At 44.0% G+C, this 13,601-nt stretch overlaps 1 protein-coding gene across 9 annotated transcripts in view; it reads right to left on the bottom strand.

Moving 5' to 3' along the window:
- dmd (dystrophin) overlaps positions 1-13,601 on the bottom strand; it is a 281,446-nt gene that overhangs the window by 41,065 nt on the left and 226,780 nt on the right. For 6 of the 9 annotated variants that reach the window (XM_076049405.1, XM_076049406.1, XM_076049401.1 and 3 more), the window contains 3 exons: positions 13,191-13,254; positions 7,990-8,050; positions 4,504-4,539 (listed from right to left, as the gene is read on the bottom strand). In XM_076049405.1, the coding sequence (XP_075905520.1) occupies positions 4,504-4,539; positions 7,990-8,050; positions 13,191-13,254 (161 nt within the window). The remainder of the gene's footprint in view (positions 1-4,503; positions 4,540-7,989; positions 8,051-13,190; positions 13,255-13,601) is intronic. The other 3 variants (XM_076049402.1, XM_076049410.1, XM_076049408.1) reach the window with 1 other exon arrangement.

Here is a 13,601-nt window from a genome sequence, read left to right as displayed (position 1 = left end):
TATATATATATATATATATATATATATATGTATATATATATATATATATATATATATATATATATATATATTTGTGGCAACCACAAGCACCGTTTCTGCGGGCATCCTGCTCAAACGCTGCGTGGTTTTAATGCGGGAGCTGGAGCTGGAGGTGGTGCAGGGGAGGGGTGTATGTGCGCCGTCTCAGCCGGCTATGGAGCCTCAGCAGCGGCCAGCAGCCAGCGTGATGTCTCCGTGTGTGTGTGTGTGTGTGTGTGTGTGTGTGTGTGTGTGTGTGTGTGTGTGTGTGTGTGTGTGTGTGTGTGTGTGTGTGTGAGAACAGGTTTACTGCATTACGACCGGCACAATTACCATCACAATTATTGAAGCCACCACAGTAAGAAAAGAAAAGAAAGGGGGAAAAGCCGCCACCGCCGCCGCCGCCGCCGCCGCAGATTTCCACCCCGACACTCACTTCCGAAGCTGCTCCCGCATCGCCGGATGATCTGAGTGGCTTCGCGTCCGATGAAAAACGACTCGATTCCCGGCCGATTATCCCCGAGTGTCTCCGCGGTCCGACCGACCGTGTGTGTCCTCTGCTGCCGGAGAGAGGCGTCCGAGATTGTGGTACGTGTGGTTAGTGTGGTGTGCGTGTGTGTGTGTGTCCCTCTGCGAGGAGAAGCAGTGGGTTGCAGAGAAATGACTGGGCCAGCAGTTAAAAAAAAAAAAGAAGTGATTGTCAACAGCAGCAAAGTAGGAAACACGGACCGCTTCCGCTCGAGCTTCAAAATAAAAGCACCAATAAACTAGATTTAATAAAAGAAAGTAAAACCTTGGCTGTTTGGTTACAACAACACATTCCTAAGACTGAGACCTGTTTCAGACGGAACTATTTGTCGCATTAATGAAGCAAAACGTAATCAAACGTATGTAACTCACTGGCAGAAGGAAAAAGGACAAGATGTTTATGATGCTTAAGCCTTGTTATACAATCGATATAGTGCCTTATTACCAAATCACAACACAATCACGACATAAAAGAGGAAAATATAGTGAATCACTAGCTCATGTATTTAAACAGGTACTTTAACAGACACAAAGTACTTATAGTATACATTAAGAATGGCCCAAGATGAATAAATCACATTTTGACCAAATGCCTAAAGTATTCTCCACGTCAAAAAGAGATCGAAGACCAAATGCAAAAATGACGTTAAAAACAAATAAGACTGGTTGCAAGTGACATAGAGACAAGGACCCATTTTCTGTCTTCACAAAGCACATAAGAAACATTAAAAACAATGCGCAAAAGGCTAATGCATTTATTTTGAAGTCTGGATTCTCTCCCTTCAGGTCTAACCCTGGACAGACTTGACGAGACTCAGTTGAATGAGGCGGAGCTCGGGCTCCCTACCTCCTCTGCCTCCCTTCCCCCTACCCAAAGCAAAGGAGCCCTCAACATCCAGGGGAGGTTTTTCACCTCCCTGACAGCGGGGGAGGAGGGGGGGGGGGAGTTATGGGTGGTGGGGTGGGGGCAGTAGGATGATGGGGGAGGGAGGCTGTGTGTGTGTGTGTGTGTGTGTGTGTGTGTGTGTGTGGGGTGGGGTGGGGGTGGGGTGGGGTGGGGGTGGGGGGGTCGACGGACTTTCCATCAGACGACCGACTTACAAGTATTTCATATTTTATGCCACGCTTGGTGAAAAGGGAGGGAGAGATCAAGGTTGTTTTGTTTTTTTTCCAAGTGCCACATTCAAGGCCACCGAGAGCAGGGGACAAAATAACACTCACAAGGAGGCCGGGGGAGAAGAGGAGAAAGGTGGGAGAAAGTGGGTTGGGGGGCGGGGGGGTAGTTCACTTTTACCCAGCTAAGGAGAGTGTGGAGAGGGAGGAGGAGAGCTGTGTTTGTGTGTGTGTGTGTGTGTGTTTGGGGAGGTGGGGGGGTGGTTGGGGAATCAGCAGCGTTAAAGGCTGCTGAAATGTAGGCTGTGTTACACCAGCCGGGGGAAGAGAACAGCCTGTAATTTAGCAGCAAGTCTCAAACTGTTATTTTATCCCCAGCAGAGCAGCAGCGCTTCTTTATACCTGAGTGTGTGTGTGTGTGTGTGTGTGTGTGTGTGTGTGTGTGTGTATTTGTGTGTGCAGCTTGGGCAGGGGAGAGAGCCAGGGAGGGATAATAAGGCACTGAGACGGAGAGAGGGGATGGATCATCCTGATGGCCGATTTTAAGCAGCTGATTGTGTTTATGTTGGGGGGGTGGGTTTATGGATTATTTTTTTTTTTAGGTGGGTGGGTGGCGTGGGGCTTATTTCAGGGCGAGGCCGTTCAAATGGGCTCCAACGGCTGAATCGCGTTGACATTTCCGGACCAACATCTTTCGCGGCCGTGTTGAAAGGCTACCGTTTCTCGCGTTCTCGCTTTGTGCCAAACCAATTGGCTGCCTGTCAAGTTGTGGCGGCAGGTAAGAAACTTCAGCTTAAAACAAAACAAAACAAAAAAGCCAAGGAGGATCTGCTGGAGAAGAAATACCAGGAAGCGGTAACTAGCCTAGCCTAGCCTAGCTGCTGCCGAAATACATTAGCATCAGTTCTGTGGTTTTGTCAGAAGTGGATGGCACCAAGAACAGCAGGGAGTTCTGGCTTTACCTACGTATGGCTTTTGCAAGAGTTCAGTCTAACACAACAGCAGTGCGTAGTTTCCCACCATCAAGTGCCAAATGATGTGTCGGTATGGGGAGTGGGAACTGTCGGCTACGTTGACGACGTCATGTTTGTTGCGTACACACAATATGTAGCTAAGCGTATATAAGTACGTAGTTCTGCATTCCAAATTCGGACGACTTTGTTGATGTGCGAGCTGTGTTTTTTGACAAATGCGTTGGAAATGTGTACACAGTACGCAGCATCAACAGAAGACTCCATGGCGCTCAATGAGATGAACGATCTGAACGAAAAATAACACGCTGCCTCGGCTCGTACATTTCCAGAGTAGTGGCTAACGTCGTGCTAGTTTTGAAAATGAACCTCGAGCGAAAACGCTACCTTCCAGAAAATCAATCTTCAAGGGCAGACATGGGCAAACTACGGCCTGGGGGCCATATATGGCCCTTTAAGCTTTTCCATCCGGCCTGCCGAACTTGATGAAATGAGTCATTTCAATAAAGAGCTAAACACCATGGGGCTTCAAAGACGCTGATTTCCCACTTTCCCATGATGTATTTTTTTTCTCCTTTGAGGCGGGTCACTAAAACACTCATCCATCTGCTGCTGCTATGGCCCCTCTGTCACATTTTAGAACCCATTGAGGCCCCACCAGTCAAAAAGTTTGCCCACCTCTGGTCAAGGAGAGCATATAAAAATAACTGCCCCCAATTTGTTTTTCTAGTAGTAATTTACAGGCATGACCGTGAAAACATGGATCATTTGAAATCCTAAACATCCATCACATGTCTGGGGTTAAACACAACAGAGTTGTGTGTTGTCCGTGTGCGTTTATGTGGCGTACTCGCGCCGGCTGGAGGATCCCGCGCAAGTTAAAACGGAGCAACCTGGGCCGAGGAGCAGCTGGTCGCCCATATGTTGTCACCTCGTGCTCTCCGTGGGCACAGGAGCTTGCTCGCATTAGTCACGTCGCCGTGTGGGCGTCTTGTTTTTAGCGCCGCGTGGGCCCTCGCGCAAGTCGCTCCGTGTTGCGCGCTCGCAAGCGCGGAGTAGACGCAACGGGATTTGTAAACAACGAATACCCCTGGGTTTCCGGAAGAGGTATAGATTGGCTGTGTAACCTCAAGTGGACAAGCTGGAGCTACGGTGGCTAACCGCACCATGATTGTGCTGCGCGCGCTGGTTCGAGAAGTATCGACCGCTTCACTGGGGCCTCCTGTGATTGCACTGGGGCAACTTAACAGAGACAGATAGACTTTAATCTGCAAAACCCAAAGCATTAGATGCCCTAGATATCCAGGTCCCGGGAGGGTGTTGAATAAGTGGACTCAGTGAAGGTGTCTCGTCGAGCTCCCAATTCTCCCTTGGCCATTGATGTCTGGTGCTTATAAGACTTTTTTTTTTTTTAACAAGCCAATCCACACCAAAGAACACCAAAACAGGAGTCCATGTAAAAACAAGGCAGGTTTGGCGTTGGCGCAGAGAAATTAGCTGCTCATCCCTTAAACAGCAAACATGGCACCGATCAAAAGGGAAACAAAAAGGCTTTCCAACAATGCAAGACTTAGTGCCAAAAGGACAGAATTCCAACCAAGAAATAATCCACCAAAACAAAAATGTACTCACTTTTTGTGCTGGGTTTGTATACTTTCCTGTCCCAATTGGGGAAATTTACTTTTGGACACCATCTACCGTCTATCGTTTCCAATGACCAAACATTTAAAATGCAATTTCTTGAGCAGTGGACCACAGCACGCCATCTCGCACATCGTATGTGGCATTTGCATCCGTTACTACTTGGTCCACCACCTCTCACTCATGCATGTGTGTGTGTGTGTGTGCGTGTGTGTAGTCAGCGAGCACTCACAAGCTCTCGGACAGCAGGCCAGGTCCGGCTTTGTCTCTGCATGTGGAGAGGAGAATGCGTCACATCTCTTTCCCCATCCCACTCACTTTGTCTAAGCTCAGCGTCTCACTCGGCGTTAATTCCTCGTCCGTCAGGGAGTTAAGGCGAAAAGGCTCGGCAGATCAGCCGGGCGCAACGCAGCGGCGCCGGCTCCATGCAATCTCTTTCAACGCGCTGCTAAAAGTTAACTGGACGACATCAAGCTGTTAGATGTTGATTAGCAAAGCCGGGCAGCACTGCGAGAAGCGGAAAAGCCAGCTACCGACTCATTTGGTTCCCACCAATCACAGGGGAATTTGCACGGCCAAAATCGATTCCCCCCGCATTTGCTGACGTGTTAGCGGAGGCGCTAGCGAGCCGGAGGCAGACAAGCATGAGCTAGCCACGTGCGTTTTCCATTTGTGCTGGACAAACATGTTACCTGCAAAATGCACCACATGTGGATTGAACCTTAAGCTCTGCCTAATATTCGATGGCTGATTGAAAAAAATAAGCTTTTAGTGATGCGACCGGGGGAATCCTCATTGCTGCGTTGGTGCGGGGGGGGGGTGGGGGGGGGGAATGCTCAATAAAGCCCAATGTATTCAGGCCGGGTGTCGAAGCTGTTGATTTGGGGTTTGGTGAGAGTTTTTCCACATCGAGTCAGACATTGATTTCCTCACATACGGACTCAGAAGGAGAACGAGCCCTGAAAGGTTAACCTAGTTATCTTGTCCGCACTGCAAATTTGAACCCAATGTGACGCCTAAATCGTTAAATAACCTCCTTTGGCGGCGCTTTCACACGTTTTTTTTTTTTTTGTGTCATACCACGACGGTCGATTCGTTTCGGAGTAAAATAAATCACAGGTTGACTTGGCATGGCGAGGAGGTGAAATGACTCGTTGATGTTTGGGTTTAGGAGCACATTGGTTCTGGTGCTGGAAGCCAAACACAAACACTGCAAAGTTTATGGGCTCCAGCAGAGGCCTGTGGAACTGGGCAGAGATTTACTTTGCGAGGCACTCCAATATCGGGATTGTCCAGAAGTGGCAGACTGGACTCCACTGGTTTGTTCCACTCACTGCCACTTAATTTGGTACATCTTGCTGGAACCGGGTACCTAATTTGTAGCTAATTTGGTGATTTGACTTACTTTTGACTAGTCTATTCCGACTCCATTCTGACGTCTGACCCCAGATATGAGCAAGGCATTTTATTTCCTGGATTTCAGCTTTTTTTTTTTTTCTGGTCTGTTCTCCATTAGCCCTAGAGATGAATTGCACCAGTGTGAAAATCCCAGTAGACCAACAACAACGTTCACCAAGTTCAAGTCAGGCTGTAGAACTGCACACAATAAATGTGTCCTTTTAATCGCTTTACATTTTTCCACTAAGGTGCAATAAAGACATATTTAAATGTCAGCATGTCGAGCTGCAAACTTTTTTTTTTTTTTAAATATATATATATATTTTTTATGAATAGAATTTTCCATCTTTTTTCCAACTATACCATTGCTGTAATTATGCAAATTTCCCCACTGTGGGATTAATAAAGGTGTTCTATTCTATTCTACTTAAATCCCCCTTTTCCTTCCCTATTCTGATGTTGACGCTTCCAACGCCAGCAAGTCGCCTTCACTAAATCAACATGTCTGAACACATTGAGTTGCTGCCGTGTGATTGGTTAAATTGGCTAATTGTACAATCATACTTTTCGGAGTGGTTTCGGTGGAACGTCAATCGTTCTGATTATAGTTTAAAAAAGGAACCTTGAGAAGTCCATAAACTTCCCATCAAGGTCCAAGGTCCAACGCCTACTCAGTTACAGTATGTGCAAAGTTTAGCACGTACTGGCACTGAAACCATACAAACGCCACCCCCCACCTTCAAAATTCAACCAGCTTCTTGGCGTTCACCCAAGCACTTTGGCACAAACGAAGGACTCCACGACTTGCAAAGCACACTTTGAACCCCTCCAAAACATATTTTGTATGATTTTAAATTTTTTTGAGCCTTTGCCCGCCATGCAGCTCTCTTTTTGGCAGCAGGCTGCAGCAGACTCGCTTAACATCTGGGTTGGCTGTCTGTTTGAAGAAGTCTGGCGCAAGTTTTTCTGCATCTTATCAAAACGATCGCGTCAGCGTCAGAGGGGGAGAGGTAGAGAGAGAGGGAGAGAGAGAGAGACACACACACACAGAAAAGTAGAGGGTGAACCAAGGGTATTTATTTTTAAATAACCCTCGAAGGCAACGATATGTCAAAGTTTGAACTGAGTTTTTTTTTTTTTTGCGACGAGATTGGAAAAATTCAAGCTGTCTGGAAATGCGAGGTTTGGCTACAAACAAGTGTGGGACTGAAAGAAAGTCGGCATTTCTGAAGAACTTGTGTTGTAACATAAGTTATGAGTAAGTTTCCACATTATTTTTTGTCACAGGGGAAAAACCATTCCAGCCAAAAAGGTACGTTTATTGTTACTTGAGATGAATGGATGAAACATTATTGATGAATGGATGTACAATGTTAATTGATGAATGATGGATGGATGGATAGATACAGGTGAAAGTTAGTTGGATGGGTGGATACAGTTGGGAGTTGGATGGATGGACGGATGGATGCAGGTGAAAGTTAGTTGGATGGATGAAAACTGGTGAAAGTTAGTTGGATGGATGAAAACTGGTGAAAGTTAGTTGGATGGATGGATGGAGTTGATGATACGGGTGAAAATTGAATGGATGGATGGTAGATACAGTTGAGAGTTGGATGGATGGATGAAAACAGGTGAAAGTTAGTTGGATGGATGGACGGATGGATGGACAAATAGATCGACAGATACAGTTAAGAGATGGATGGATGGAAAGTCAGTTGGACCAGCAACCAAGACGGCACCAGCCATTAAATGGGCGGGTGTTGAGGCACAGCAGGCAATCAATGGACCAGTCAGAAACACACAGTTACAACCGCCAACAGCAGTGGCTGGCAGCCAGTCAGCAGAAGCATCGCGGTTGTGCTCAAAGTGGGCAGCCAAAGAAAGCCCAGGCCAGCCAATCACATTCCTAGAAAGCATCCTGACGTTGATGACGACGTTGCAATTAAAAACACTTTTTCAATCAGAATTGTGGTCAGAAAAAGGATAAATTTATTATGTTGCTTCACTAAGACTCTGCCCCCACTGAGGTCATGCTCAGTTTATTTCTGTGGAGGTTTGGACTTTCACCATCACACAAGCAAACACATTTTTGGCTCACTAGAATCAAGAGTGTTTAAAAATTATTATTATGAATAAAAAGTTGATGGATTTTACCGTTCCAGTGTAAACAAGGTGTTTTTTGTGTGGATGTGATCAATTTAAAACACTAGGGCTGAATGTTGGAAACTAATTTAAAGTCTATTGAAAGATTTATTTTCCTTCAGAGTGTTTTTCGAGCCATATAAACAGAGAACAGAAGAGGAGAAGCGGCGGCACTCACTTGATGTAGTAGGGCACGTTGTTCGGAGAGATGCCTTGCTCAAAGGGGCTCTCGACGGATCCTGCCAGGACAGAGGGGAGAAAAAAAGACAGGGTCACACAAAAGGAACTGTTAGCACTCAGCGAACCTTCTGTCTTGGTTGGGCTTGGGTGTCAAAGTCAAACACACAGTGGGGTCAAAATGTAAAACTTGGACAAAGTCTCAGTCAACATTGATATTTATTGAAAAAAATCTTCCTCAGGATAGAACAGTGAACCTTTTTATATGGACCCAAATATGGGTCCATATAATAAATAAGGTCAATATGGAACAAGCATAGCTTAAGACTATACAATAAATGACTTAATACTGCGCACATGCAAAATCAAATTTCAAATTAAAAAGAAACCCTACAAAATGAATAAAATGTAAATAAAAATAGGACGGCTCTTTTTTATTTTCAGCCTTCTGATATAAATTTCAACAATAACCCTTTTCCACGGGCTAGTAATACATTTAAAATTAAAATAACAATAAACCAATGAAGTCATAATCATATCCTTCAATGAGCGGACATGATCCTGACTGAGCAGAGCATTCTGGATTTGCAGTATTACCCAAATTTGGGCCCCGGGCCAGAGTTTGACATCTATGGTCTTTCCCAACGTGTTAAAAGTTTACGAAAATAACACCTGATTTTTTTGGGGGTATTTTGTTTAGTTTTGTTAAAAAAAAAAAAAAGGATATTGTGAGTGGCAAGAAACTCAAACATCGGGACAGACTGCCGATGGAACGCGATAATGAAAAAGAAAATGGGGGGGGGGGCGCCGCAAAAAAACAGAGTAACGCCGCCAATTACCTCACTTATTGCGCCCAAAAGAGTCGGCGCCATTAAAGCTAGGCTTCGCTTTCTGGGAATTGTCAGCACAGTCGGGAAAATAGATACACAAATGAAAACGCAGCTAGGACCAATGGGACGCCTGGGCTGAAACGACCCCCGCTGCGTAAGCGTTATTGAGCCCCGCGGGCGAATTTGTTTGGCGGTTAAAAAAGGAAACGGCCCAGCGGTAAAATGCGAAGGAAGGAAGTGCTTTTTGGTTTTTATTGCGAGCCCAACGTCGCCGCCGTTGAGCGGCAGACAGGGGTGGCAAAAGTAGTCACATTCTGTACTTAAGTAAAAGTATGGATACTCTCTAGTAAAAACAAAAGTGCTGATTCAACTCTACAGGTACAGGTTTTGAAAGGTCCTCGAGTGAAAAGTAGAAAATCTTTAAAATTTTTAAGATTCTTTTTGCAATTAATGAAACAATACATTTGTTGATATGCTGTGGTACTCTTAACGTAATCTCCTTCTAAAACATGATCCAGTTTTATGTGTAACTACACGACTATACGACTACAACTACAACTACAGCTCCACTTTAAGCAACAAACAACAACAACTCTGGTAATAAGTGAATTACTTTTAACAGAATTTGTAACTTTTAAACACAAAAGTCATTTGTCATTATGTGCAACTACAATGAATATCATTCCTATACAGAATAAATTCAGGAAACATTCATCAACGTTTCTTAATCAATTTCGTTTTTATGTTATTTTTATGTCTATTTTCATTTATACTGTACTTTCATTTCTCTTTATACTATAGTTCAGCTCTTTGCATGCCTTTTATGACACTAGTTTCCTTGTCAAGCTGCGATAAACGTGAATTTCTCCTGGAGTGAAAAAAGTTACTCAAGTAATGCACAGATACCTGAAAAATGTAAGTATTTGTACTTTGTTACGTTCCACCTCTGGTGGTATGGAACGTTGAAATTGGAATAAAACTGCGGGTGGATTCGCTGCTTCACCTGCGACAGATGTTCCATCACTATCTTGATGTCATATATTATCTTCAGTTCAGCTGTTTTTTGTTTTTTTAATCTCCATTGTGCTATTTTTCTGTTATTTTTTAATTTGCTTTTTCCCCCACCTATTCCTCTTCCTCTTCCCCGTTACACGGCGCCCCCTGCGGCTCTTTTGTTTTTTAATCGCCACCCCGAGCCCTTGACTGATGTTGCCGTCCTCTGTTTGTCTGGAGCTGCTTTAATTGTTCGGCAGATGAGCGATAACTTCGCTTCATGGAGCTGGGTGTAGTAAAAGCACCAGGTGGAGGCCCTGAAGCCAAACGTTTTTTTTTTTTTTCTTTTTTATTAAACCTGGGATGCTTAAACATCTTTACTTAAAATGTTTAATGTGTCCTGAACGGCTGACAGCTGCGCTGCATTGGCACTGTTTTACGTCGGAGGAGATGTTTGCATTGCGCATGTAGCGCTCTAGCGCGGCTTAAAGCTGACTCAGCAGACTCCACGGAGGCCAGCACTAATTACTTAGCATCCACAACCCCGGCTAGGTGGATGGCTAGAGCAGGGGTCACCAACATGGTGCCTGCGGGCATCAGGTAGCCCCCAATGACCCCATAAGTTGCCTACAGGCCTGTTCTAAAAATAACACAACTTTTCCCGTTTACACGAAGACGGTTTTCTCTGAAAACGCAGAAATATTTAGTCGGTTTGTCCTTGCGTTTACACGAAGCCGGCATTTTCACTGAAACCACACAGCTTGAAACCGCATATTTTCGAAAATGCTCCCTAGGGTGAAAAATGATGAAGAATTTAAAAACACTGCCTAACCCGACTTCCAATACTTTTTGGGAACACTCATGTCAAAGCTCTAAACCCCACCTCCGCCTTGCAACCTGAGCAGCCGTGAGGTGCAGAGGACCACTCACAACAACGGACTTGTCGCTGCTACTAATGATGAGCCTGCAGTCTTCCCATTTACCTCCACTACAACAAACCACAAACAATAGTGAACAATACCCCACGTGCTTGTGGATCGATCGTGGATTGTGTGCAAAGTGAAAATAAACACATTGAAAGCGATTTGCAAAGCTCCCGTTTTACTTTTTATTGATTTTCTTTTCTTTTGGCGGACGTCGAAGCAGAAGTTAAACTCTGTTGTTTATCCACACGTCTTTTCATGAGGGACCTTTCTTTCTGTTCTCCGTAGTGCTCATTTTGTTAGCGAGCTCCTGCTTCTTTAAACACAGCGTGCTTCAGGTGTTTTTCTTTTTCCGCCTTCAAGGAGTAAACTCATGGCGCCACACCAGGCTGGTCATAGATACAGCATGCTTTTTTTTGCTTTAAGCTAGTCTAACTACAAGCTAGCGCCGTGTCTATCTAATACAAGTGAGGGCAGCATTTTAATTGAAGATTTGTTCCTAAATCTAAGCTAATAACATATGATAGCAATCTAGGGTAATAACAATAACGTGAGTCTTTTTTATCTAATTTTACTACTAGAAGTCATTAAACTAGTAAGGTTAACAAATAGCGAGCAAATATATATTTTGTGATTTGTTGTGTGTTTTTGCAATGTAAACTAGGAATACAGTTAATATTGAGAATTACAAATATGATAAGGATAGATTTCTGCAGATGTAGGAGAAGATAAATATCACTCACATACTGGAGCTAATTTGAGCTGGCATTACATACAAGTACATAGTTTGTGCAGTTTCAATTAAATTCAATTTTCCTCAGACATCTGAAAAAAAAATCAATTCAAAGATTGAATTCGTACGGTGAGTCATTATTCATGCGGTCGCTCTTTAAATACCCTTTTTCAATGTCACCACTGTCCATTTTCCCACGTCTCCAAGGGATCCGGAGAGAAACGTCCTGAACGCGACCACTTTTTCATCGATGCAGAGGAAAAAAAATCGATGGAGGAGACTTTATCCACATGCTTTCGTCAATAGGGAGGCTGTGATACGGCTGAGCGCCTCAGCCGTATCGGACTAAGTGCCACCCCCCCCCTCCCCCCCTCCCCCACCCTATTGCAATTCAGTGATAAAACCAGGGGGAAAAAAAAAACAAGTTGCATAAACGGGTCGATGTGACATCCGCGAGGCCACGGCGGATCCAGGGACCAGGAACAGTTTTTAATTTGTCTCGTTGCTTATTCAGTTTGTCCATCAACCCACCGCCTCTACTGCAGAGGGGGCAAAAGTATTCACATTCTGTACTTAAGTAAAAGTATGGATACTTGTATAATAGAAATTTAAGAAAGTACAGGTTTTGAAATGTGCTTGAGTGAAATATAAAAATCCTTTAAATACTTGCAATTAATGAAACAATACATTTACTGGTAAATTGAGGCACTCCAACATTATGTCCTTCTAAAATATGACCCAGTTTTATATGTAACTACAAAACTATACAACACAACTACAACTACAGCTCCACTTCAAGTAACAACTCTGGTAATAAGTGAATTACTTACCTCCTAAACACAAAAGTCAACTGTCATTATGCACAACTGCATAATGCACAACATCATTTCTATAGAAATATATTCAGGAAGCGTCAGGTTTAATTCAGTTCCATTCTCATGTTATCTTTATTTCTATTTTTATTTTATACCGTACTTTTATCTCTCTTTATCCTCTAGTTTAGCTCTTTGCATACCTTTGATGACACAAGTTCCCTTGTCAAGCTGCTAGAGATGTGGAGCTCAATCTTGGAGTATCAATCAATCAATCAATCAATCAACCTATCTATCTATCTATCTATCTATCTATCTATCTATCTATCTATCTAAGCAATGAACATGTTTTTCCAATGTCATGAGTACAAAGTACAGATATTTGTGTACAAATTTAGGGACTAAAATTAAAAAGTTTTCAGTTTAAAAAAAAACAAAACCCAAGTGACGTACAGATACCTGAAAAACATATGTATATGTGCGAATATGTATGTATTTTTATTTCATTTTCATGTTATTTTTTATTTTTATTTTTATCTTATACCGTACTTTCATCTGTTTCTTGCTCTTTACATGCCTTTTATGACACGAGTTCCCTTGTCGGGCTGCTCGCCCTCATTGCTTATTCAGTTATTGGCGACAGCCGAGCCTCCTTGTCACACACACACACACACACACACTACCGCCCCTGTCGTTTATTGAGCGCCACCGGGTGTGACGCCGTCAGTGGTGGGGGGGGTGAGAGGGTGTGGTGCGGTGGAGGATGGCGGCGCCGCGCTTGCTCGGTCAAAGGCGTTTCGCCTTATCTTGAGCTCGCACATGCGGCCGCCTGAGTATTTTGTCAAATGTCAATGCGTCCGTATGTGTGTGTGTGTGTGTGTGTGTGTGTGTGTGTGTGTGTGTGTGTTTACCGTGCAGGAGGACAAAGTCCCTGTGAGCATCCGTCAGCTGCTTGAGGTGTTCTGCGATGGAGACCTGAAGGGGGAGGAACACCGTGAGTGTCAAAGTCAAGTCAAGGTCGGAGGAAAGAAAAGTTAAACCTCCAGAAGAACAAACCATTTAAAGTTGGGCGCACCGACAGATTTCTGTTGTGCTGCTGAGAAATACATTTATTGGAAAAAATCTTCCTCCAAACAGAACAGTGAACCTTTTTATATATGGAGCCAAACAAGTTTTGCTTCAACCTGAATATGGAACAAGCAAAGCTTAACACTATACAATAAATGAGATCATATTTTACACATCCAAAACAAAAGGTTGACTTGGGGTAAGAGGCTAGCGCAGGGATGGGCAAATTACGGCCCGTGGGCCATAAGTGGTCC

The sequence above is a fragment of the Nelusetta ayraudi genome, unplaced genomic scaffold, assembly GCF_046127955.1.
Source record: "Nelusetta ayraudi isolate G7.1 ecotype Tasmania unplaced genomic scaffold, CSIRO-AGI_Nayr_v1 ptg000114l, whole genome shotgun sequence".
NCBI classification, from domain to species: domain Eukaryota; kingdom Metazoa; phylum Chordata; class Actinopteri; order Tetraodontiformes; family Monacanthidae; genus Nelusetta; species Nelusetta ayraudi.
Note: the sequence above shows the minus strand (reverse complement) of the source record. Positions and strands in the feature narration are given on the sequence as shown.